Raw genomic sequence first — 25,779 nt, forward strand, 5'->3', positions numbered from 1 at the left:
AACCCTATAGTATTCTCTGAAGTCTGCACACCACGTAATTGAGCATGGGTGGATTTGAGAGGGACCTCTAGGAAATTTAGTTCTCATTACTAATTTTGACATTGTTTGAGCTTTCTGTTTTACATTAGTGAGTTTCCAGGTGTTTTTCCTACCGTTCCTGAGTATTATGAGAATATTGCACACATACAATACAGATAAATGATGCATATGATAGGAAGTACAATGCTTGTTTATATAGCCTTATGATTTTGTTAATTTAATCATCACTATGTACCTAGTCAAAACATTCAGTACCCATACAGCCCACAGGTCTTTACAAGTTATTACATTCCTGCTATGAAATACTACATTCTTCAGATCAGTATTTTAGCAAAGGCTAAAAATAAAAGGTTGTCCCAATTCCAACTAAGAGCCTTTTTTCTAAACACAGCAGAATCCTCCGCATACCATAATATCCAATATCAGTGCATATTAAGGATGCAAAATGTCTCACCAAATAATTACCCTGAAGATGTTTGCAATCAACACCCCATCCGTTCACATAGACTATTTTGAGTGACATCCCTTTACAGAAGACAACACTCTCTTTTTAGTCAATTTATTTGTACAAGACAAACGACCTTAAGCCTTGACAGCAAATTTGCGAATGGAATACAGGCGATCCTTTCTCTGCATCTTCTTTGTTCGGAGAGTCTCCTCATGCTTGTTGAGTCTCCTGCGGATGGCACGAGTCTTCCTGGGTCTCAGGTCCAAGGGCTTATATTTCTTACCCTGAAACATGACATTCAGTCAAATTACAATAAACACTACATGTGATGTGTAATAAAAATAACCAGAACAAAACTCAAGATTAGGACTGCTGCTATTGCATTTTGCTTCAATTCTGGTCTTAAACTGGCCTTCAGCATTTAGCTGGGCTGTATAGTCAGGAGGCCTGGAATTTTGTGATTTTAGGGGCAGGGCCATTTGGCCTTCAAGAGGTGACCAATCTGCCAGGGCACCAAGGCCATTAACCAAAATATGCAATTAAATTGATGTGAAAAACAATAGTTATTCTGTTAAGAAAAACACAAGTGTGTAAATGTACATAAATAGCCTACATGTCGGAGTGTAGGTGAAAACCTATGTGCATTGGCTACAGCCTGTTATGTCCAGACATGGAATCCCCTGAAAATACTTGACATATGTAGGATTATTATTAATATATAAAGGCTTGATTCTGTCCACATAATTGAGGCACTGTTCATTCAGCTAGTAACTCCTTGCAATAGGAGGCAGTCAACATTTTGTAAATTTGACCATAGTTTAAAACCTGGACATGTCATTTTATGAGGCATATCTTAATGTGTTCCGACCATAGGAATGCTAAGGGGACTCGTTTATAAACACTTCCCCATATGCCATTGAAACCAGTATTTCTATTTTTTTCTACTTTCTTTCTCCAGCAGCCAAAGACACAATCCTAGTCATTAACAACCTATGCTTGTTTTTGCATCTTTAGATCTTCCCTCTTTCTACAGTTAAGTATATTGTCATCTGTTATATGAAACTGCTCACTCTTATGTGAAGAAACAGCCTAATAGGTGATCAACATTTTAAGCTAAACGTTCTGACCTGTTGCATCAGCCTCATTGCTTTTAAAAGTTTGATGTACAGTGGTTGTATTAATTGGGGATCTATTGTTTAAAACTTTTATTTAACTAGGCAAGTCAGTTATTAAGAACAAATTCTTATTTACATTGAAGGCCTAGGAACAGTGGGTTAACTGCCATGTTCAGGGGCAGAACGAAGATTCGAACTAGAACATTTTCAGTTACTGGCCCAATGCTCTACCCACTAGGCTGCCTGCTGCCCCATCTATCGCGTCCCTCAACTGTCCCAGAGTATGGTTGGAATATTTAAATCTCTCACAGAAGAACAATCTGACCAATAGAATAGGTAAACTTCTGTACTATGGGGGATAGTAGATTGACATAGGCTAGTGCCTTTGTGGTTGCTTAATCATATTGTTGGTTGACAAAGTAAATATGGACTAACATCTTCTATATGCCCATCAGAATTTGATAAGGACATGTGCTGTTTCATCCCTGATGTCGGTTTTCACTTACGGCGTACTTTGGAGCTGCGATGCCTGTGTGAAGGACTTGATCACGTGACGGGCATTGGTTTATTAGAATTTAGATCTGAGAGCGCCATGCAAGTGAGGTGCTTCGGAGCACGGTGATAGGCAGCCGGGAGAAGGGAATAATAATTATTTTCAGCTCAAGTTCACTACGGCCACACGGCATGGATTTTTTAGGGGGCATTACGGTCACACAAGGGGACATCGACGGCCATGTGCCGTCGGGAAATTCAAGGTCTGATAGTCAGGATTAGCACTCAACCTAGTTCTGAAATATTGAGCTTACATGGGTCACTTTACAAACTAATCTGCAGCATGTTTAACTACAGTCAAGATTGACATTTAAGAAAAGAAGCCATAACCCACACCATGTACAGCAGATCACCAGCTGGGTGTCGACAAACGGTGGCAAGTCAACACGTCAAATCAGAAAATAAACCTAAAATGTTGGCAGATACTCCGTGGTCAGAGCCACCCGCTGCTTTTAACCAGTCATCAGGTTTGTTAAACTAAAGTGTTGAATACATGTGGGTATGGGGCGGCAGGGTAGCCTAGTGGTTAGAGTGTTGGGCTAGTAACCAAAGGGTTGCAAGTTCAAATCCCCGAGCTGACAAGGTACAAATCTGTTGTTCTGCCCCTGAACAAGGCAGTTAACCCACTGTTCCTAGGCCGCCATTGAAAATAAGAATTTGTTCTTAACTGACTTGCCTGGTAAAATAAATGAAAATAAGTGGAGGGCGGTTGCTCTTACCTTGTAGAACTTCCTCAGGTTTTCCTTCTGAGTCTGGTTGATGACAGTCAGAACACGGGCGATGGATTTGCGGACGACACAACTGGAGAGGAAACAGATCAAATATGGGTTTAGTAAAATGCTAAATTTTTGCAGAATGAGACATTTTGACCTACTGCATATAATTTTTTATTTAACCAGGTAGGCAAGTTGAGAACAAGTTCTCATTTACAATTGCGACCTGGCCAAGATAAAGCAAAGCAGTTCGACACATACAACGACACAGAGTTACATGGAGTAAAACAAACATACAGTCAATAATACAGTATAAACAAGTCTATATACGATGTGAGCAAATGAGGTGAGATAAGGGAGGTAAAAGCAAAAAAAGGCCATGGTGGCAAAGTAAACACAATATAGCAAGTAAAACACTGGAATTGTAGATTTGCAGTGGAAGAATGTGCAAAGTAGAAATAAAAATAATGGGGTGCAAAGGAGCAAAATAAATAAATAAATAAAATAAATACAGTAGGGAAAGAGGTAGTTGTTTGGGCTAAATTATAGGTGGGCTATGTACAGGTGCAGTAATCTGTGAGCTGCTCCGACAGTTGGTGCTTAAAGCTAGTGAGGGAGATAAGTGTTTCCAGTTTCAGAGATTTTTGTAGTTCGTTCCAGTCATTGGCAGCAGAGAACTGGAAGGAGAGGCAGCCAAAGGAAGAATTGGTTTTGGAGGTGACTAGAGATAGACCTGCTGGAGCGTGTGCTACAGGTGAGAGATGCTATGGTGACCAGCGGGCTGAGATAAAGGGGGACTTTACCTAGCAGGGTCTTGTAGATGACATGGAGCCAGTGGGTTTGGCAACGAGTATGAAGCGAGGGCCAGCCAACAAGAGCGTACAGGTCGCAGTGGTGGGTAGTATATGGGGCTTTGGTGACAAAACGGATTGCACTGTGATAGACTGCACCCAATTTGTTGAGTAGGGTATTGGAAGCTATTTTGTAAATGACATCTTCGAAGTCGAGGATTGGTAGGATGGTCAGTTTTACAAGGGCATGTTTGGCAGCATGAGTGAAGATGCTGTGTTGCGAAATAGGAAGCCAATTCTAGATTTAACTTTGGATTGGAGATGTTTGATATGGGTCTGGAAGGAGAGTTTACAGTCTAAACAGACACCTAAGTATTTGTAGTTGTCCACGTATTCTAAGTCAGAGCCGTCCTGAGTAGTGATGTTGGACAGGCGGGCAGGTGCAGGTAGCGATCGGTTGAAGAGCATGCATTTAGTTTTACTTGTATTTAAGAGCAATTGGAGGCCACGGAAGGAGAGTTGTATGGCATTGAAGCTTGCCTGGAGGGTTGTTAACAGTGTCCAAAGAAGGGCCAGAAGTATACAGAATGGTGTCGTCTGCGTAGAGGTGGATCAGACTCACCAGCAGCAAGAGCGACATCATTGATGTATACAGAGAAGAGAGTCGGTCACTTAGTCTTTCACCATAAACAGCCAACTCATGACAAGCTGCATAATCTCTGCAGTCCAAATAATACTCACATTTTAGAGAGTTTGGAGGCAGCTCCACCAGTAACCTTGGCTACGCGGAGCTGGGACAGCTCTACCTTCAGGTCATCCAGCTGCTTGAGCAGCTCCTCCTTTTTCTTGCCCCGCAGGTCTCTAGCCTTGATCTTGCCCTGTAAGATTTACAAAGAACGGAGATACAAGCTTTGAAAATCGATTTGGCCAACAGTTAACGAACTAGCTAACTTACCCATGCAACGTTAACGTTAGTTCGCGAAAGTAACGTACTGTCAACGTGGGCTGATAGCTAATGAATCTCGCTAGCTATTCTAATTGGCAACACATATCGAAATAATTAAGTTGATAAGTAGTGTAATAATTTATTGATAACTGCCGTAGCTAGTTAGTAGGCCAACAACCATTCCATTTGGAAGTAGTTAGGAGACATGTTTGACAGCTAGCCAACGCGTAACTAGTTCGTTAACATTAGCCATCCATTTGCTAGTAGCTAACAAGCTTGCCAACGTTAGCTTAATAGCGTTCAGCTAGCTCGCGTTCGGTTTTTATGGTGACAAGCGACAAAAGAAGGGCCTTTCTCGAAATATCACAAACATATATGGCGAGATAAGATTCTCATCCTTATGGATGTTATCAAGTGTGGTCGTTTTATGTGGAATAGGCAGGACAATTTTCCAGAATTGAACGAAAGCCACGAGCCTCTCACCATGTTCGTCGACGCTGCCACAGGAAAAGAAAGAACGAAAACGTGTTGGAGCAGAAGCTATCTTCCGGTCGGAGGCGTCATTTTAGTTGCGCATGGGTGAAATGCCTACAGCACCACGGTGTGGATTCGGCTGGGAATGACTTTGTTCTGCTGCATCTCTGCTTTACTTAGAATCATTAAGATTTTACACTGTCCCGGAGAACAATTATGAAAACAAACCTTTATGTTCACAATATAAATTGAAACAAAAAATGGTTTAGTTAAATGGTAGCGCTTGTTAAAATGCAAATGGAGAGAATCTGTAGTGATTTATTTTTATTTTTTTGTTAAAAACCAGAGTTGAACACATAGTGGAATCAAACAGAAGGTTAAAAAAAAGCATCATATTTTTGATATTGACCTTGCAGTACATTGATAAGTGGAGTCATAGTCACCTGTGCTGTGATATCGTAGTTCTATGAAACTACTTCAGGCAGATTGCTTTCAAGCCCTCACTGGAGTGTGATATCAGGTACTATTCAATAACAGGTCAATGTTAATGAAGTGTGGTGTTATCATTGAATGTAGATCATGTCCATTTTAAGAAAGTTTAAAGCCCAAGGGTTGATTGACTATAGAAACCTGATGAATGTGACCAAAAAAAAATGCTACAGTATTGTAATGTCACTAGACACATGGAGATTTCTCACTGCATGATATGGGAGTAGAATTAAGAGTGCAGATTGGTGTATTCCTGCCTTGCACCTGGTTCACATTCTGGTATAAGGCATGCATACTGTATTCACTGGTCTTTCCTCCAGTACAACATGAATGCCCTCTCATTGTAAGCTCATAAACAGGGTCACTTCTTGCAGGATGCCAATGAACAGTGAGTCAAGCCAAGACTGGCAACATGGACAGACAGATACACGGTGTAAAATACTGAATATAAGAGGTCAAACAAAAATCATTTACATCCAGTGATTTATAAAGTTCTCAATGAATATGTACAGTTTTCATATATAAATAGGACATATGGAATGTCATTTACACAAACACAAGGCAGGTAAAGGTAGAGCACATCCTCCGATAATTCTTATTTAGATATCGTTCAATAATGATTTACTTAATCAACATTATATTAAGAGTCACTCCTCTCCTCTTTACATACATTTTTTTCCATTAATATCAATGCCACTGATGTATGGCTCTCACATCAAACCTTCTCATTCTAACATGATACTTTTCTACATAAGCCCCCCGTAATTAATATTGTTATAGGAAAGAACCAAATGAAAGACTGTTGTGAAGGGTCCTTCAGAAATCTTGGCGGTTATTAAATCTTAAGGTTATTATTATTATTATCATCATCATCATCATCATCATGTACTCCCAACAGAGACATTTGAACACAGAGACATAAATACATCTTCTCAGTCAAACAGAGTCGTGACAGTCTGGTAGTGCTGACCCATCCCACTCTTAACACCTGGCCAATTCCATAAGACATACTTGTACTGTGTGCATCAAAGATCTCATGTTAACTTAATTCCAAGAGGGAGAAGGGTTACTCTTAAAGGAGTACTTAGCGTTAGCGCAGTGACTGGAAGTTCATGGTAACTGCTAGCATGCTAGTAAATACCATATACTTCCAGTCATCGGCTAACGGTAGTTAGCATTGGCTCGCAAAACTACAGTACCGCTAACTTCCTTCACACTGGATGAAGAGACATAAACATGGTATCCATGAGTTCATCTGACTCTGGGGAAGAAGATAAATGCCAAAATATCCCTTGAAGGTTAACATTTATCAATGCATCAATACCATGTCTGCTTTAACCATTTTACTTGTAAAATAACCACCGCCAACATTTAAAAAAAAATGTTTAAATGACAAGACTGACTTTCCAAGTCATTGTAGAGCCCTTCTCTGTCCTCTTGAAGAGCAAGAAATGTCCTTCTAAGGAGAGATTGAAGAGCTACATAGGAATCTGTCACGTCAGAAACCATTTTAAAGCTTAAGTAGTGTCCTCTTCACAATGTTCAGTTGGTTACCACAGTGATGGGAGACATCATGCAAGGACATGATAAAAGTAATGTGTGTGTCTCTGTCCACTCAGCTCCAGTGAGCAGGCGCCCCTGAAACTGACGGCCGAACAATACCCTTTGGAGAAGGCTTGGATCCAAACCAGGACATCTGAAAAACACAGCAATGTTTTCCGATTATATCAAATGAAATACATGTAACACTGTACTGTTACTATAGTTACAACTGGGGAAGGGCCGGGCGCTGGAAAAATAGGAGGGAATTCATCTGGCAACTGGAGGGCTGCTGGGTTCACATCCTGAAGACATTCCCCTATTGTTGGGCCCTTGAGCAAGGCCCTTAACCCCACAACTAGCTCTCCATCCAGGGGTGCTGCATTGCAGCTTGACCCTGTGCTTGTCTCAACTGTATATGTGATGTGTGCTTGAAAGAAATGGTAGCCCAGACTGTTGTCTCTTTCCAATTTTATATGACACATGAATTGTCCATTTTTTATACTCTTCTATAAATTCCCTATTCGCCAGTCTCTAATTAACTATATGCTTGCAACTGTTGCGCACAGCAGGTGCCTTAAGTCTGTGTCTTCTTCATGTGTTTGTACAGCACTGATGAAGGCATAAGGCCCAAACATATTAGCACGTCCACCTTCTGTATTCTTCAGAGCATGGATTCAATTCATTATTCTATTTTTCCATCTCGGCCTCTTTGGGTTTTTCCCTTTTCATGGTTTTGAGTGCGAGTACTTTTGGAACTCCACAGATATTCTCCCTCCCACGCACCGGCCGCCTTTTATTCTAGCCTGTGCACAAACCCTCATACTGGCTTTCTAGCCTCTAAAATAACAATCGTCCTCCGGATGCAGCTTAGGTATTCAAAAATAAACAACAAATAGCAAGTGCATTTAAGAAATGAGGCCGATTGAGAACAAAAATAGTATCATGGCCTATTTCATTTGATACACGCTGGCTGTGTTATGGCCATAACGCCCATTCATTTGACACAGAAGTTTCAGGGAACAGATGTCTGAAAGGAGAAAGTCACCTTGTACTCCAGTGTCTCTTTTAACATGTCCTCTTCCTCACCAGTGAAGTTCAGCAACACAGACACCGCTCTAATCAGCTGATAGGCCTATGAGACAGAACGAGAGGGGGACAGAGAGAGATTTAGACTTCAGCCAAGACCATAGACGTCCAATACTGAGGGGTCTAGCTACGATAACAGGGACCAGGTAGATTGCTCTCACCTCAGCCTCTCTGGACGACATAAATTTTAGCACCACGTGTTTGAGGTACTCAAAGTTGATCTCTCGTGAGTCATTGAGGTCAGAGGTGTTGGTGACAGTGGTGTTTGGGCCAGGGGCTGGGGATGCAGCGGGCTCTGTAAAGGTTCTGTCTAGCCTCTCTCCTCTCCCTTCCTGGGCCCTTTCCTTCTCCTCTAACTCAGTTTCAGGTTTCAGCTTCTGCAACAGGAACACACAGGCACAAACTATCACACACAAAACTCAGCACATGGACCATATTCAATCAACGGAACAAAAAAAATGATTAGATTTAGATTGGATTCTCATACTAAAAAAAGGTATCTAAATGTCTCACCAGCTCCTTCTGCAAGGTCCTCTTCAGCTCGGCTAGCCTCTGCTGCAGCTGCTTAATGGTCTGTAAAGCAACAGGATTCCAATCAAAAACAGCACACACAAATTAACCTGCTCCAGATATTTCAGACAAGGAGTAATTATCCAAACATGCCTGTGTGGTGATCATGGTTTTCGTTTGGTCCAGTACTGACCTTGTTCTTGTCACTAAGCTGCTGCTCCAGGTCTCTGTTGGCCTCCTGCATGTGGTCCAGGTCGTCCACGGTCACGGTCCCATTCTGGTCCGGTTCACACACCTCTGGAGTCTGCAGCTGCAACGTCAGGGTCTCCACCTCCACCTCCAGCTCAGACACCTGACACACACACACAGTCAGAAAACACATACAAAAAGTCCAATCTCTAATGACAGACTTGAGTTATGTACAGTATGGAAGCTAAGAAGGACATTAAGAACAGGTTTATAGTGTCTTAATGGCTGTGCCCGCTGTGTGTTCAGACCCGTGACTGGCAGGAGTCCAGATGCTCGTTCTGGGTGAGGAGCTCCTGCCTCAGGCTGACCAGCTGGCTGTCCTTCTCCTCCTCCCTCTCCTGGGCCCATGCCCGCAGCCTCTCCCCCTCCTCCTGCAGCTGGGACAGGGAGCTCTGGGCCGTCTGCAGCTCTGCAACACAAACACAGTAGAAGGGAGCATCAGACACCACACAGTATGAAGTCAACTTCCAAATTCACATAGCATGGGAGACAGAGGAAAAGTGCACCCGACAACAGAGAAATCAAGTGTTTACCATTGCGAAGTGTTTGGAGTTCCTCCTCTCTCTGCTTCAGCTGCTCAGTGACGTGGGCCAGTTCCTGCGATGTGGTTTGATGTGACGCCGTCATCTGTCCAACCTGGAAAAGAAGACCGTGAACGTCCAATTTATTTATGAGCACAATCGACAAGCTGAATTCATGAATTTGAAAAACACATCACTCAAACTGCCCGAGTATGATTAAGCCAATAGCATTGGCAAGTTTTGGAAACCTCATTCCAACAGAGTGCAGAGAATATGGTTTGTTATTTAAAAAGAGTACAGAAATGTACGATGTAAGTGTGATGTCTCTCCAGACCTGTAGTTGGAGCTCCTCCTTCTGCCTCCTGGTGTCCTCCAGAGCCATGGCTATCTCCACACTCACCGTCTGCCTGCTGCTCAGCTCTGACTGGGGTGACATACAGGGACATCATTACCCCGTGTGTACAGGCAACAGGACCATGGTTTGAAGTTGTAATGCAGTAGCTATTCTCATAGAAAGGAGTGTGGCACAGCACACAAAAAAATCTGGAGGGACCCAGGAATGAAATTGAATTAATTTTTTTCTTAAAACTCTTGTTTGTTTATCAGGAAATCCGTGACTTCCTGTTTTCAACTGACTGCCTAATATAAAGCAGGAAGTGCGTCTGACCCTAGCCTGCTCCAGTTCCTCTTCCCGTCTCCTCAGAGCCACGTCAGCTTCATCCCTCCCTCTCAGCAGACATCCTCTCGCCTCCTCCAACTCACGCTGGGAAACACAAAACAGAGATGGGTGGGTGAGAGAGATGTGGGATAGGGACAGAGAAACACAGATAAAGGGATGTTAAAGAAAGAAAAGCAGAAAGAGGGTGTAGGAACACAGCCTTGTTTGAGTCCCGTTCCATGCCAGCCCTGTAGCCGAGATCAAATTACATGGCAACAGATTTCCAATCCACCGAGACCAGTGGATAAACTGATCAAAATCTGCATCGAAACGATCAAATACCAAAGTGAAAATGTGCCTTAACAGTCAGGCAACAAAACTATGCAGCACATGTCACTGAGAACACTTCAGTGAACTACAATGTCAACATCTACAGATCAAGTGAGAGCTGACAACTGTAACTCACAATCCTAGCTTGGGCAGAGGTCTGCTCTGTGTCTTTCTCTGTCTGCAGTGCAGTGAGCTGCTCCTCCAGCCGGCCTGCCCTCTCCTGGCCCTGCTGCTGCAGACTGACCCTCTCCACACTCCACTCTGCCTGCTGGGGGTGACCACAAGGGGAAAGGGCAGTCTCAGCATCACACATGCTTACATTAACTGGGTCCCTGGCTCCCATAGGATACATGAAGAAGTCTAATCAGTCTAAATAAGAGGTTCAACTGCATTTGCTCCAGCCTCAGCTTCATTTACAGTGGTAGAGCGTCTTTCACCGTAATCTGACAAATATTTACCAGTTTGTCCAGAAGTGCTTGCTTGTCAGTGATCTGCTGCTCAGTGTTCTTGAGCCTCTCGTTGCTCTCCTGCACCTGCTGTTCCAGACCTGCAATCTGTAAGACAGAGAGCAACATGGGGCCGTGTGTGAGAGCACAAGAAGAAAGGTTGAAGAGAGAGCACAGGTCTGAAATGCTTACATCCTTCTCTCCCACAGGGCCCGTTCTCTTACCTGTTCGTCCGTTCTCTCTCTGTAGTTCTTGGAAGAGTCGTCTTTGTGCCGTAGCAGGTTCTGTAGTTCAGTTACATGGTGGTTGATTCTGGATATCTGGGAGAGTAGAGATACAATATGCTTACCAGATGTGTTCACACAATTGCTCATTTGTTGCTGTTATGCAATGGAGCATCTAAGCCAGTTGCATGTGAAGTTGTATATCATTGTGATGAAAAGGCTGTTTACCTGAGTCTCCAGTGAGCTAACCGTGTCTGCATGGTTGGTGCGTGCCTGCAGCAGCTCCACTCTCGTGTCCTCCAGCGTCTGCTCCAGAGTGGACTTCTACACATTAACACACAGGGGGGGACGAGGATTGCTCAACACTTGAACTGACCATCTGCACTGACTTACTGTACCTTAGCACACATGCACTCACTCACACACCCATATGCACAAACACACTCACGCACCACGACTGCTCCTATTGGACTTTATTTATTATTGCTAAAAATAGCTCCATATCCCACTTCCCCGGCACACGTGTAAATATTATACTTTACATTTGTTGGAGTGCCTTCCTTGTATTTATACTTTTGCTAAATGTTTATTCTATTGTTACGCCATTAACCCTTTACACTCGTACCCGTATATACAGGTTGAAAATGGCCGATTTGGACACTGATAAGCGGCTAAATTGGAACGAAGTGGCTGAACAGTAACATGCTATAAATGACGTCAGAGCTCAGGCTCTGTGCTTCACAGCGCTGTCTGCGTTTTGACTGACAGCTGTTCTGAACTTGAGCACCGAATGGGACCAGTAGTTGCCTCCATCCCTCACGCTAATTGGGCAACTGGAAGAAATTGGCCGCGGAACACGCACCTGAATGCACTCACAATTCCTTTCTATGATCACCAGAATGATGATCTGTTTCTCTGAATTGCCTTGTGGAAGCCTAACTAAGTTGTTATTTTAGAACATTGCTAGTCGTGTTGACAATAGAGCAACCGTTCAAATGATGCCCACCTGACAAAGAATGCAATTTATAATGGACCGTTTTGGGATTTCGTAAGCAGTAATTGTGTGAGGCGGGGATGCAGGGCTGTGTTCAAAACAACTACAAGTGTGTTCGCTCTAATTCCTCAACGCCACAGCTAGGAGAGCTCTAAAAACACCTTTCTAGTTGAAGACTCTTCTTTGAGTCATCAAAGTACATGGAAGTGACTTAGGAACTGTGCACACTTTGGAGAGAGCAGTTAGTCCTCAGTCAAACCCTTGTTATTATTTTGTCTTATGTTGCACCTACACCACATTCTTTCAGGAACATTCTTATGTTACTAAATTTATCCAGAATATTTTAAGATTTGCTTATCAACAAACGTGGCAGAAAGTACAGTAAATGTAAAATGCACAAAATCAACAGTGCAATGTGTCAGGTGTACTGCTGTATCCTGAACTTTGGTCTAATAATTTCCCCATAATCTAACTGCTCTCTTTCAATTGCTACCATGCTTATGCATTTCATATTTCTTCTGTAAGAAACATTTCAATTTAGCCCTATCCATATAGGCCATATAGGTCATTATTTGTTCAATTCTTATGGTTGTCGTACTGTTGAAAGGTGAACCTGCAAGTAAGCATTTCATTGTACACTATGTGTTTCTGTCCACATGACTAATAAACTTGACTTGAAATGCATCACCATTCAAATCGAATTTTATTCGTCACCTACTTCGTAAAACAACAGATGTGGACTAACAGTGAAATGCTTACTTACGGTTCTCTGTTGGCCTTTTCCTTATACCAATTCCACAGGAGTCCCTCTGTCTTTAGGATTAGCTGACTGGTGTAGTTACCTCTTTGAGCAGCTCCTGGAGGAGCTCGTCTTCACTCAGGTTGCCCTGCAGACGTCTCTCCAGAGAGGAGACCTTCTCCTGCAGGTCCAGCAGCACACGCTCCCTGTCCTCATCAGTCACTGCTGCCTGAAGACCACAACAGGGAGAGAGAGGGATGGGTCAATTACAGAGCACACTGGGTGAGGAGGAGGGGTTAGATATGGGCAATTCCATGGTAACGGAAATACGCTGACACTTCGATTTTTCACTTTAAAATGTATGCCAAACAAAAACATTTACTGGAAAAACTGCAGATTTGGAAAACAGAAATATGGAATTGCCCATATAAGGAGTTACATTGTGATCTGGTCTTACCTTGTGTTGCTGCAGCTTCAGGGCATTGTAATCAGTTTGTAAGGTATAGAGAGACTTCTCTACAGCTGCTTCAGCGCTCCGTGACTGAGAACACACACACACACAGAGATTGCTACATTGTGAATCATTTTATAAACTGTTATCATCACATTTATCTAACTGTATTCATATGCTGTCATTACAGATATGTACCACTTCAATACAGTGAAAGGATTTTTCAAGGAAGAATCTATGGGTTAGAGGGCTAACCTTCTGGAAGTCCTCAGACACCTGTTGGATGACCTTCTGCAGGTTCTGGCCTCTGCCCTCCAGCTCAGCGATCTTCTTCTCCGCCTTCTCCTTGACCTCCAGCAGCTCCTTTCTTAAATGAGACCACACACACACACAACCCTGTACTGTTAGACAACAACCAAATCCTCAGGCAACCCAGAAGAAAACAGGCAAACTCGCCCTTATACAATTTATTTTTTTGAAAAGAGGTTAGGGGAGCAAGATCTTGCAATCACTGTGTCCTGTCCTGTCCTAACCTTTCGATCTCCAGCTCGGTGTTGAGCCTGCAACTTTCCTGATGCTCCTCTCCCAGAGCCCGCAGCTTCTCCTGGGCTTCGGACAAACCCTTCTTGGCCGTCTGCAGCTCGGTCTCCTTCTGCTGGAGCTCTCGCTCCCGCAGGCCCTGCTGCTCCTCCTTCCTCAGTAGCTACCAGAATGAAACAGGAGACACCACAGAAAGGATGTCACTAAAACAAATGTTTAGGACGTCACTAAAACAAAATGTCTAACTACTATTATTGTCTAGGGTAATAGGAACACTTTTTTCTCCCACCAAAGTGCTGTTTAACCAAGGTGGATGGCTACCGACATAGCTACAGCTTGGATCAGAATAGACAGACAAAGCATAAAACTACCATATGTTTTCAATTGCCTCCTATATGCCACGTGGTGGGTTAGAGTTAGACAGTAGGACCTTGTTGTCAGTAGTGCGTACCATGTGTTTGACTTTGGCGAGCTCCTGCTGCTGGAAGCCATCCAGCTCGTCCAGGTCATCCCTCTTCTGGAACAGAGTAAGGCTCTGCTCCATCATCTCATCTAGCCGCACAGACAGAGATGCCTTCTCCTGAGGGGCCCCAGACAGAAGAGATCTCTCATCTACACAGGCAATGACTGACTGGCTGAATGAGAACCTAGAATATTAGTTAGATGTTAGGAGTACCTGCTCCAGCGTAGACATCCTTTCCATCCATTCCTACAGACAAAGACAGGAATTAATCGAATTATAAACACACACAAACGTATGCCTTGTGGTGCAAAGGATATGATGCTCACCTGATCTTTCTTGTCCAGGGCCAAAGCCATGCCTTCGGCCATTTTGGCTCTATTGGTCTGGTGAGTCTCATTCTGGTCCTGCAGTTTCCTCATGGAGGCTGCATAGTAAAAGAGAGAGAAAGAGGGGAGAGAGAGAGAGAGAATGAGCAATAGAACTGGCTAGCCAAAGATGGCTCAATTGAAACAGCAGGTTGTAGATTTGTCAGTAGTTAGTAGCTGCTAGCTTTGAAAGGGTGAGAGTAATATTGACCATAGAATGTGTCCAGTAAGCAAAAGCTAGGTGTTTCCCAGAAGCAGGCAAGCAGTGCATCTAACCATGGCCAACACAGACATCCCAAATTGACTTATTTGTATAGATGTTTATTGTTATTGGTTACATTAGTACATTGTTGTTTGTTATAACATTGATTATTATAAAAAAGGGGAAGTAATAGACATTTACATACTGATAAAACTTCCACTGTTATATATGGTCTCACATAATTGTCATAGCAGAAATACTTACCTACTTCCAAACAGTGCCACAAACATTTAAAAACAACTATATGTCAACAAGCATGTAAGTCCCTTGTTTCAACAATATATATATATTTTTTGAAATATGGAAACCTATAGATGTGACAGCATATGATTCTGAACCCCTCCTTGATCGATTGACGGTGCGTTGGGTGACCATTACCACAGCCAGCAGACAAACAAATGAGAGAAAGAAAGAACGCAAAATGGGAGCAGATTGGAGAATAAAGGTACGTACAATCCTGATGTTTTTCTAATGCAATTTCAAGCTTGTCCTTGGTCTTCTGCATAAGTCGGAGCTGCTCAGCGTAGTCTAGAGGCAGGAGGTGTGGTGATGGAACACCAACAGCACATAAAACAAACACGTACACACACAGGAAAGGGGGGCAGGTGGATGAGGGTAAAAGCCATGGGGAGGAGGAGGAATAAAATAAAAACATGATTGAGAAAAAAAAATGGAAGGAAAAAAAAAACAATGATTTTCTTAGATGAGAAAACCATCCTGGTTAAGAGGCTGCGTGAAGATGTGCAACCTTTAACCTTTTCTAAGGGGTCACACACACCACCTCTAAGGGAGGAGTAGCTATCACACTAATCTGGGAGAAAAAAAACACACAGAACCTAAAAAGGTAGACTAAATGTCATGGCATTTGCTCTTAATGTTCACCAGATGGAAATGTGGTAAATAATAAAGAAACATTGTAAAAGATACCATATCGGCGGTGTTAAGTTCAAAAGCCATGAGGTCGAGACTGAAGCCAGACACCCGTTGGTTATGTGACCTTTCACCTGAGCGTACTGCTCTTGGTAAAAGCTGTCTCTAAGTACACTAGACACAGATCTAGAATCAGCTTACCCACCACCAAACCTAACCTTAATTGTTGTTGGGTTAAACGCAAAACTAACCTTAGATGAGTGTCTAGGCCTGGGTGCAACCACCTCATCCTACTCTGATTAAACTGGTTCCATACAGACATGTCTTACCTGATAGTTTGGCCTCCAGCTTGCGAATCTGATCATTCCTCCTGAGGATCTGGGAAGAGAGGTCGTCCCTGGAGCTACTGCCATCAGAGGCCTGGAGGTCAACACAAACACAGAGAATAGAGGGGTTCCTCATCAGCACAGCAGGTCACACTGGAGCTTCCATGGTTATGTGGCAGCAGGTACTAGAAACATATGTTGTGGATGTTGAAGAGTCTATGAAATATCCCACTTACAAGATATATCAAAACGATATTTCATAGAGGTACCCAACTCATGTCTATGAGTGTGTTTAGGGCAATTCCATGGTAACAGAATGATGCCGAGACTCAATTACAATTACAAAACAATTACTTCAAACCATGCAACTCCATGCACAAGGACTACTTAACAATTTCCAGTGAACATTTTACAAAATCACATTTTAACTCGGAGAACAGTGCAGATGCAAACCGTCATTGTTACCAAACTTTGCATTTGCACTGCTCTTCGTGTAAATGTGTTGTTGTTCAATTTTCTGTGGAAATGGCCCTTTACCTAAATTTGATGTCATCCTGATTTCACTTCACTACAAATTTGATGAGGGATAGCCTACCAGTTGATTTGATCTCACTGCCAGTCAATGACTTAAATAATTCAAAACGGTGCAAACGAGAAAGGAAAGACATCAGCCCCAAGACACTGGATCTGGCTAACACTGGAAAATCAGCCCCTCCATTCATAGTGTCAAACATGGAGGGGGGGGGGGGGGGGGGGGGGGGGGGGGGGGCAGAAAATACCAACTGAACAGATCAACACTTCTGATGCTTTTCCAATAACATCAACACAATTCAGTATCTAATGATATTCTGAAAGTTATATCAGGTCTAAAACAGCAGTGCAATGTGGAATAACACCATCACATTGACTACTAACTAACTAGCCTCAAAGATTTAAGCAGAATTGTCTCAACATACAGTATGTTAAGCTACCTTCTCCAAAAGAGAAAAGGACCATTGTGTGTGTTTGTTCTAGTGCCTACTTGTCATGTGTGGTCAAGTGAACAGAGCAGGGCAGATCTGACACCTGAGCTGGAGCTTCATGTTACACAGGTTTGTGCCTTAAGACTCAACAATGCATTAAAGGCATAGTTTGGGATTTTGGCAATTACTTTTTATGCATCTGCTTCCGGTATGAAGAAAGTTGAGTTTTGCTAGCTATTGCTAACTAATGTTAGCGCAATGACAAAGTCTACAGGAACAGCTAGCATGCTTGCTGTTTCCATAGACTTCCAGTCATTGCGCTTAAACTAGTTAGCAATTGCGCTAACGCTAGTTAGCAACTTCCTTCAAACTGCATGCAGAGACATAAAAATGATGTTTAAGACATCATCTGACTCTGGGTAAGTAAAGAACGGGCCTCATTGCCGAATCCTGAACTATCCCTTTAACCTGTGCTTACAATGGGGAATATTTCTGAATTAATGTCATCATTGACAAAAGAGTGGTGGTATCGTACATTTACACACTTGACCATGGAATCCACTAGCTTCTGCATGCCAATCTCCAGACACACCTAACCATATAACAACAGGCTAGCTGACTCACTGACCCAAATCATAATCCAAGAGACACTGTCGACTTGTATATAAAAAGACAATTACACCAAACTTCAAATTGCAGCAAATTGCTTCACTGCTCTTTCCCTGTAAGTCTTGTACATTAGGCCTACTTTTTTTGCTGATATTCATAAAGCCAATAGTGAATGTAGCCCTGTTGACATCACGGTGCAGGGGCATTCTGATATGCTGCATGTAAATGGTAGTGAATTACATCATCATGACAGTCCCTGGGGCTCTTATCTGGCCACAGAGGGAAACACTAATGGAGGGCCTGGGCCATTACGGTCAGGTAGGGGCCACAGAATCTCTTAAAACACTGAGAAAGCCTATCATGTTATAGATCAGTTATGTTGAATTGAAAGAGCGTAAAGGATATAAATTACCTTTGTTTGCATTTTATATGTGCAAAACTTAAGCCTATTCAAATTAGAGGTCAGAAGCCATCTTTTTTTCCTTGATGTCTTCCTTGTAGAATAGCCTGGGTAACCTTGTTTCGTGTCATACGACCAACTACTCTTCGTGGGTTCAAAAGATGACTGGCATGGACTGTGTGACAGTGAGGTAACAATACTGGTACTTACAAAATCATCCCCGGAGTCTGCTCCCACTGACGTAATGGACTCTTTGCTGCAGGAGCGAGGCATACGGACTCCGGTCCGGGGAGCTGTGGCAGCCTCCTCAGCAATCTTTTTTTTCAATTTGGCAAACATCTCCACCTTGCCTTAGTGTTTCTTTATCCAAGTGTACTGCCTGCTACTAGTTCTCTCCCCAAAAGCTTCACAATGCAAGTGCTCTGTCACTCAGGCTGTGGTCGTTCAGGGTCCCAGAACAGCTGTATTCCAGTGTAGCCTCCTCTCACGGGCAGGGGAACTGTCATTGTCATTCCTCTTTCAATCTGAAATAGACAACAGAGAGTGAGTCATGGCAATCAGCACGAAAACTATTAGATGCAGAATGAGGATATGCTACAGTCTGTAGCTACCTTATACGTCGTTTTGGCCTTATGATTTGTCATGTCACCAGATTAGTTGACAGATTGGTGACAGCAGGTTTAGCTAGCAGGTTTACGAAGACATACATATGAAGAGGCTAATGATATTTCAGCTGGATGACAAGACAATGTAAATTAGCTAGCTAGCTACTCAGTATTGGCAATGATAGCTGCCTGTTTGCTTGCTTTCGTTAGCAGTTTCCGAATAATTCGTTACCATTCTGTAAAAAGCCCAACATTTCGAGATTTAAGAAATCCGTTGGTCCCAGCTAACTGTTCACGGCTGGTTGATCATGAATTCCAGGAAAAGACAGATGATTTCAACAAATGATAGTTATCAGCTAGCTCCCTAGCTAGCTATTGTTATCCTAGCTAGCGAACTTAGCCAGCTGATCAAGGGAATCTCTTACCGTATGAACTCCGACAAAGTCACACATTCCTAGAGAAGCCCATTGTGTTTAACGTATTCTCTGCGACGAGTAACAACTCTACAGTTTCCCAATATAATACATCTACAAATATACTGCTTTACGACAAATGTGTTACTATGTCTGGACTCTATTTTGGCTAGCTCTCTTACATCAACACGTAATATGCTAGTACACTCTGCGTCCGTGTTCATTGGACAAATCTAAAAGGGTGTGGAAAGGGATTCGCTCTACTTCATGTCAGTCAACAAAGACAGTATGCTGGAACCTGGAGGTCATAAAATGCATTGATTACACACTACGTGGCCAAATGTATGTGGACACTTCTTCAAATTAGTGGATTCAGCTATTTCAGCCACACCCGTTGCTGACAGGTGTATACAATCGAGCACACAACCATGCAATCTCCATAGACAAAACATTGGAGTAGAATGGCCCATACTGAAGAGCTCAGTGACATTCAAAGTGGTACCATCATAGGGTGCCACCTTTCCAACAAGTCAGTTCATCAAATTTCTGCCCTGGTAGAGCTGCCCTGGTCAACTGTAAGTGCTGTTATTGTGGAGTGTAAACGTCTAATAGCAACAATGGCTCAGCCGCGAAGTGGTAGGTCGCACAAGCTCATAGAATGGGTCAGGCAAGTGCTGAAGCTTGAAAGCACATAAAATGGTCTGTATTTAAACCAAATACTTTTAGACTTTTACTCAAGTAGAAGTGTATTGGGTGATTTTTACTTGAGTCATTTTCTTGTAAGGTATCTTTACTTTTACTTAAGTATGACAATTTGGTACTTTTTTCATCAATGGGATAAATTGGAACGCCGACTGCGAGCCAGGCCTAATCGCCCAACATCAGTGCCCGACCTCACTAATGCTCTTGTGGCTGAATGGAAGCAAGTCCCCGTAGCAATGTTCCAACATCTAGTAGAAAGCCTTACCAGAAGAGTGGAGGCTGTTATAGCAGCAAAGGGGGGGACCAACTCCATATTAATGCCCATGATTTTGGAATGAGATGTTCGACAAGCACATGTCCACAAACTTTTGACCATGTAGTGTATTTCCTTGTATTTACTGATTAACAGTAATAGCAGAATCTCTGATTTTGATCAATTCCATATTAACTAGCTCATCCTGTATCACAGTCAGTTCACACAAGTAACTACAGCTAGGCTTACTGCTCTCATAGGCCTGCCCATCTTTAGATCAGTGGTCTTCATCTTAAGATGTGCTTCCCTCAATTATCAGGCTTATAGCTTTATTATAATATTACATTACAAGAGAACTAAGTGCATGAATAAATTCTCATTAAACATATTTCTGAACAAAAACAATATTGCTCATATGTGCTGTTTCTGATTTGAGTGATTTATATATATCTACACGATAAACAAAATTCAATAAATAGAAATTACAAAAATAAAATCAAACTTCTGAGAAATAACATATTCTATAGGCTGAATAGGTTGCAATAGACCCAAGTCAAACTGAAACTGAAACAAGTCAAACAAACTGACTTCATCCTGTAAAGTGGCTAAAAGTGATCCTGCTTCACTTCATGTATTCTTATTGTGAACTACCATAATGAATTTAATCTAACATGCCATGCGTTAGATAAAAAACATAAAATATTGACACTGCTATCACCTAAAACAGTGGTATTACTTGATATGGTACTTCTGTGTCAATGCATGTGGATTGGTACACAGAGCTACAACAGACACAAAAACATGCAGTACATATATAACGTACACACTATAATAAAATAGGAATGACAAAATCAGTGGTGTCACTTCAACAAGAGTTGTTGTCGCTTCTCTGCATGTGATGCATTACAAATGTGGTGCTTGATAACAGTGCGGTGGAAGCTGATGATCGTTAGTGCAGTGTTTACAGGAAATATGGTGTCGTTGTTCTGGGTCGCACTGCCCGGAACAGCTTGGGCTCCCTCGTATTGGCGTCTTTGAAGACCATGATGGAGGCAATGTTGCCGCAGCGATAGCAGTAGTTAGGAGCCGACCAGGCTGTGACCAGCTTATCATCAAACATAAACTTGTAACCCTCATGGACTAACTGGTGTGCCCGACAGATCAACTTCAAGTTGTTGATGTGAGCAAACTGCACATCGAGGGATAATTAATGAAAAAAGAAAGACAGTGAGATAAATGTGAATGTGAGAAAAAAAACATTACTATTACCCATTTCATGTACAGTACCAGTCAAAAGTTTGGACACACCTACTCATTCAAGGGTTTTTCTTAATTTTTACTATTTTCTACATTGAAAAAACACAAATGGAATCATATAGTAACCAGAAAGTGTTAAACAAATTCTTCAAAGTAGCCACACTTTGCCTGGATGACAGCTTTGCACACTCTTGGCATTCTCTCAACCAGCTTCATGAGGTAGTCACCTGGAATGCATTTCAATTAACAGGTGTGCCTTGTTAAAATCATTTGTGGAATTTATTTCCTTCTTAATGCGTTTGAGCCAATCAATTGTGTTGTGACATGGTAGGGGTGGTATACAGAAAGATTGCTTATTTGAGCTATTTTACCAAATAGGGCTAAGATAAATGACAGTCCATCATTACTTTAAAACATGAATGTGTCAATCAGGGAACATTTCAAGAACTTTGAAGGTTTCTTCAAGTGCAGTCGCAAAAACCACCAAGCGCTATGATGAAACTGGCTATAATGGGGACCATCACAGGAAAGGAAGACCCAGTTACTTCTGCTGCAGAGGATAAGTTCATTAGAGATAAGTGCACCTCTAACTGCAGCCCAAATAAATGCTTCACAGGGTTCAAGTAACAGACACATTTCAACATCAACTGTTCAGAGAAGACTGCGTGAATCAGGCCTTCATGGTCAAATTGCTGCAAAGAAACCACTACTAAAGGACACCAATAAGAAGAAGAGACTTGCTTGGGCCAAGAAACACGAGCAATGGACATTAGACCGGTGGAAATCTGTCCTTTGGTCTGATGAGTCCAATTTAAGATTTTTTGGTTCCAACAGTCGTGTCTTTGTGAGACGCAGAGTAGGTGAAGGGATGATCTCTGCATGTGTGGTTACCACCGTGAAGCATGGAGGAGGAAGTGTGATGGTGCTTTTCTGGTGACACCGTCAGTGATTTATTTAGAATTCAAGGCACACTTAACCAGCATGGCTACCACGGCATTCTGCAGCGATACGCCATCCCATCTGGTTTGTGCTTAGTGGGACTATCATTTGTTTTTCAACAGGACAATGACCCAACACACATCCAGGCTGTGTAAGTGCTAATTGACCAAGAAGGAGAGTAATGGAGTGCTGCATAAGATGACCTGGCCTCCACAATCACCCGACCTCAACCCAATTAAGATGGTTTGGGATGAATTGGACTGCAGATTGAAGGAAAAGCAGCCAGCAAGTGCTCAGCATATGTGGGAACTCCTTCATGACTGTTGGAAAAGCATTCCAGATGAAGCTGTTTGTAAAAATAAAGAAAAACCTTTGAATGAGTAGGTGTATCCAAACTTTTTACTGGTACTGTATGTCTATTACCGTGTGAAATTGACAATGTACTCACCTCATTGGTGACCTTTGCACCAAACAGCCACCCTGCTCCCCTGGGGCTGATGGCCCAGGTGTCCACATCCTCGGGGTCTGACCACACAAGGTCACAGAATGCTCCCTTGTGGGGGATCTCTTGGTTACGCTCAATGGTTCTAATCTGGTCCAGGGTCTTTATGTCCGGGGAGAGGCCCCCATGAACACACAGAATCTGCTCATCCATCAGCTGGCACAACAAAAAAAAACAAAGCACAGCATTAGAATGCTGAGTAACTGAGACAGTATAAAATATCTTCATGTTGGCTTGATATGCTAAAATTGTGCCATGGGGGCTGTTAATGCAGGAAATCAGAAATACAAAGCAATAGAGTTACACTCACCGCTGCAACTGTTAACATATCAAATTTTAGCGCCAGGCATTTGCATTTCCATATTTGGTTTGGCATTCATCTGAAAGGCAACATAGACCAGGAACATCCCAATTATAACTAGAGCACCTGGAGTCAAGGGTTTGCAATGGACATCAATTACAAATGTGTTAATACAACATTTGGTTGGGTTGGATATGGTGAATTAATGATGAAGAAAATCTCACCATAAAATCCATACACTTGGGTTATCTGCCTGCTTTCGTGGTTTCCTCTTAAAAGTGTGATGATGATGAAAAAGTACACTCACTACTGTAAGTCACTAAAATGTAACAGAAAACATGTTGTCCCCCACAAATGATGCAGTGTCTAACTAACACATTTCAGTTAATTACTATAGCTTGGGCCAATAATTTTGTAAAGGCCGGATCTTTATGCCAAGATGCATCATTCACCCACATTTCGTCAAAATTGGCCCAGCTGTCTGAGATATCGCATGTGATTTAAAGCCAATTTATGCTTGATCCCAAAATATGGTCAGAGGCGTCATGTGACACAATTGCGGAGCCTCCAGAGACATGCAGAATCAAAAATGAGTTTTGTACTGTATCGCCATGCGCCTCTAAAATGTTGTAACAATGCGGAGTGCTCTGAATAGCTCCGCATTGACATGATTGGTTGACCGTAGGTGAGGTCCTGTATAAACACAAAGTCACTTCCTTTACAACTTCCTTTGGGTCACAGCACATTCGGGTGTGGAAGGGAATTAAATTGTAGACCTGTTAGACAAAAGAGCTTTGAAACAAGATATAATTGATATTAATGTTCCACTAGGTAGAGGTGAGGCCAAATGTAGGATCAGAGCCATTTTGATAGATGTGTGGCAGAAGAGATGGGACTCTGAGCCCAAGGGCCGGCAAGCCATTTTGATAGATGTGTGGCAGAAGAGATGGGACTCTGAGCCCAAGGGCCAGCATTTATATGCCCTCCAAATAATTGTTGTGGACCAAGATTCAAAGGTCAGATTAGGAAGGAAGAAGTGGCGTTTGCTCGATTGCGCTTAGGACATTGCACATTGAACTCGCCATTACATCTGGTTGGCAAGCATGTGAATGGTTTGTGTCTGGAGTGTATGGTGGATTAAACCGTGGAGCATGTGTTGTTATATTGTTGTAAGTGTGTTGAAGAGAAGGAAATATTGAAGTGTTGGGTCAATGAGGCTCGACAGGGTTGGGGGGGGTTTGGAAGGGATTTGGGGGATGGTCTATCAGAAGTTAGTAGGGCTCTTTTTTATTTTCTCAGAAGTACTGAGTTAGGTAGGAGGATTTAGAAATGTTGTAAACCGTGATTGACCACACACTAAAGCACAGTAGGTGGTTGGCATGCACCTTCACATTTGTTTCATAGAAGAAGAAGAAGGCAACATCCTTCACAACAGCTCTGCACTGCTCTGCAAAGCACAAGTAGTATGAATGCCTTGACTTCTGCAGAGGCTGTATCACGTAAGTGCTGCGCGGCCAATGCAGACGTCAAATTGTCCATGTAGCGCCTTTAACTTATGAACAGACGGACAGAGAAAGATCCAGTCCCCTCCTCGATTTCATCATGGGGGGCAACAATAACATAAATGGAGTGGACGAGGGGATAATAGTTGAGTTTATACCCACCATGAAAATATAGTTTGTGTCTGGGACCTGTCCTCCGGTTCTGAAGAGTTCACACAGATCATAAAACTGATTGAATGAAGAAACAACCAAGTTAACTTCAGAATTACTGGAAAATAAAGAATGCAAAGAAATAGAATATAAGAAAACAAATATTTATCAATGATGCTCTATGGCTGTGAAGGTCAATGAAGTAGCCTACCTGCCCGTGTATATCCCCACACACTGTCACTGGGGTGGACACAGGTTGGACATTGGATTCCTCTAGCAATAGGTCACATACATATTCACATAACTTCTGAGGAAAAAAACACACACACCTTTAGAATAAGGAGGAGTCTGATGTGATGTGTGATGTAATGCCCAAGCAATGATTTAATGAATGAATGTCATAATAGCATCATCCATAAACTAGTGACAACTAAGCTCCTGAGTGGCACAGTGGTCTAAGGCATTGCATCTCAGTGCTAGAGGAGTCACTACAGACCCTGGTTCGATTCCAGACTGTATCACAACAGCTGTGATTGGGAGTCCCATAGGGAAGCGCACAATTGGCCCAGCGTCGTTAGGGTTTGGAAAGGATAGGCCGTGTATTGGGGAAGGCCGTCATTGTAAATAAGAATTTGTTCATAACTGACTTGCCTAGTTACATCAAATAAATAAAAGCTACTGTAAATGGCACAATTTATATCATACCAATAATTGTGTCAAGCACGATGATTGAATTCAAATTCTTGAGTATAATGGCATCACAGTCTGTATGTGTGATTTTAGGTCAGTTTAGATGGTCTATGATTTAGAAGTGATAACCATTTTGCCATTGTTTAGGTCTGATAAGTAGGCTACTTCCTATACATGCTGCTCATCGGGCTTATTTCAGTGATCGCCATTGCGAAGGCAGTGATTCTCACCTTGAGGTCGTTTTCAGGTAAATATTTACACTGCTTGGCAATCTCCTCGTATTTATCCAGGTCCAGTGGCGCCATTGTATCAGCTGTTCGCTAAAATGTTTCTACCCTACTTAGCCTACAT

The 25,779-nt window shown here is 42.5% G+C and overlaps 2 protein-coding genes and 1 pseudogene across 3 annotated transcripts; all 3 read right to left on the reverse strand.

The window, feature by feature from the left end:
* Positions 1-584: 584 nt before the first annotated feature.
* On the reverse strand, positions 585-5,123 carry LOC139389925 (large ribosomal subunit protein uL29). The gene is made up of 4 exons (XM_071136959.1): positions 5,088-5,123; positions 4,400-4,536; positions 2,874-2,955; positions 585-771 (listed from the first exon to the last, which is right to left on the reverse strand). Exons 1-4 carry the CDS (start codon positions 5,088-5,090, stop codon positions 622-624), a joined length of 372 nt encoding a protein of 123 aa, XP_070993060.1. The 5' UTR covers positions 5,091-5,123; the 3' UTR covers positions 585-621.
* Positions 5,124-5,380: 257 nt separating this feature from the next.
* Positions 5,381-19,337, reverse strand: LOC139389714 (golgin subfamily A member 1-like). 2 transcript variants are annotated; one of them, XM_071136618.1, is made up of 24 exons: positions 19,145-19,337; positions 18,325-18,638; positions 16,147-16,237; positions 15,401-15,475; positions 14,647-14,744; positions 14,534-14,566; positions 14,309-14,437; positions 13,851-14,020; positions 13,573-13,684; positions 13,324-13,407; positions 12,970-13,095; positions 11,362-11,457; positions 11,134-11,229; positions 10,922-11,017; positions 10,600-10,731; positions 10,143-10,238; positions 9,810-9,899; positions 9,488-9,590; positions 9,203-9,363; positions 8,899-9,057; positions 8,709-8,768; positions 8,357-8,572; positions 8,155-8,241; positions 5,381-7,263 (listed from the first exon to the last, which is right to left on the reverse strand). In XM_071136618.1, the coding sequence occupies exons 2-24, from the start codon at positions 18,451-18,453 to the stop codon at positions 7,183-7,185; spliced, it is 2,520 nt and encodes an 839-aa protein (XP_070992719.1). In that variant the 5' UTR covers positions 18,454-18,638; positions 19,145-19,337; the 3' UTR covers positions 5,381-7,182. The 2 variants fall into 2 exon arrangements, with proteins under 2 accessions (XP_070992719.1, XP_070992721.1); XM_071136620.1 differs by lacking the exon at positions 15,401-15,475 and having other exon boundaries at positions 5,388-7,263; positions 19,145-19,324.
* Positions 18,540-25,733, reverse strand: LOC139390239 (serine/threonine-protein phosphatase 6 catalytic subunit-like; annotated as a pseudogene).
* Positions 25,734-25,779: the final 46 nt, after the last annotated feature.

The sequence above is a fragment of the Oncorhynchus clarkii genome, chromosome 30 (assembly GCF_045791955.1).
Source record: "Oncorhynchus clarkii lewisi isolate Uvic-CL-2024 chromosome 30, UVic_Ocla_1.0, whole genome shotgun sequence".
NCBI lineage: Eukaryota > Metazoa > Chordata > Actinopteri > Salmoniformes > Salmonidae > Oncorhynchus > Oncorhynchus clarkii.

What these genes read in the sequence shown, in the direction of transcription:
- LOC139389925 (XM_071136959.1), bottom strand. An exon ending in GCCTCCAAACTCTCTAAAAT is followed by an intron (nt 2,956 to 4,399) that starts GTGAGTATTATT and finishes TTTCCTCTCCAG; the next exon opens with TTGTGTCGTCCGCAAATCCA. An exon ending in ACCTGAGGAAGTTCTACAAG is followed by an intron (nt 772 to 2,873) that starts GTAAGAGCAACC and finishes GTCATGTTTCAG; the next exon opens with GGTAAGAAATATAAGCCCTT.
- LOC139389714 (XM_071136618.1), bottom strand. Translation starts at nt 18,453, where the DNA reads ATGTTTGCCAAATTGAAAAAAAAGATTGCTGAGGAGGCTGCCACAGCT. An exon ending in TCCAGGAGCTGCTCAAAGAG is followed by an intron (nt 11,458 to 12,969) that starts GTAACTACACCA and finishes GTTAATGTGTAG; the next exon opens with AAGTCCACTCTGGAGCAGAC. An exon ending in TTAGCTCACTGGAGACTCAG is followed by an intron (nt 11,230 to 11,361) that starts GTAAACAGCCTT and finishes CTACTCTCCCAG; the next exon opens with ATATCCAGAATCAACCACCA.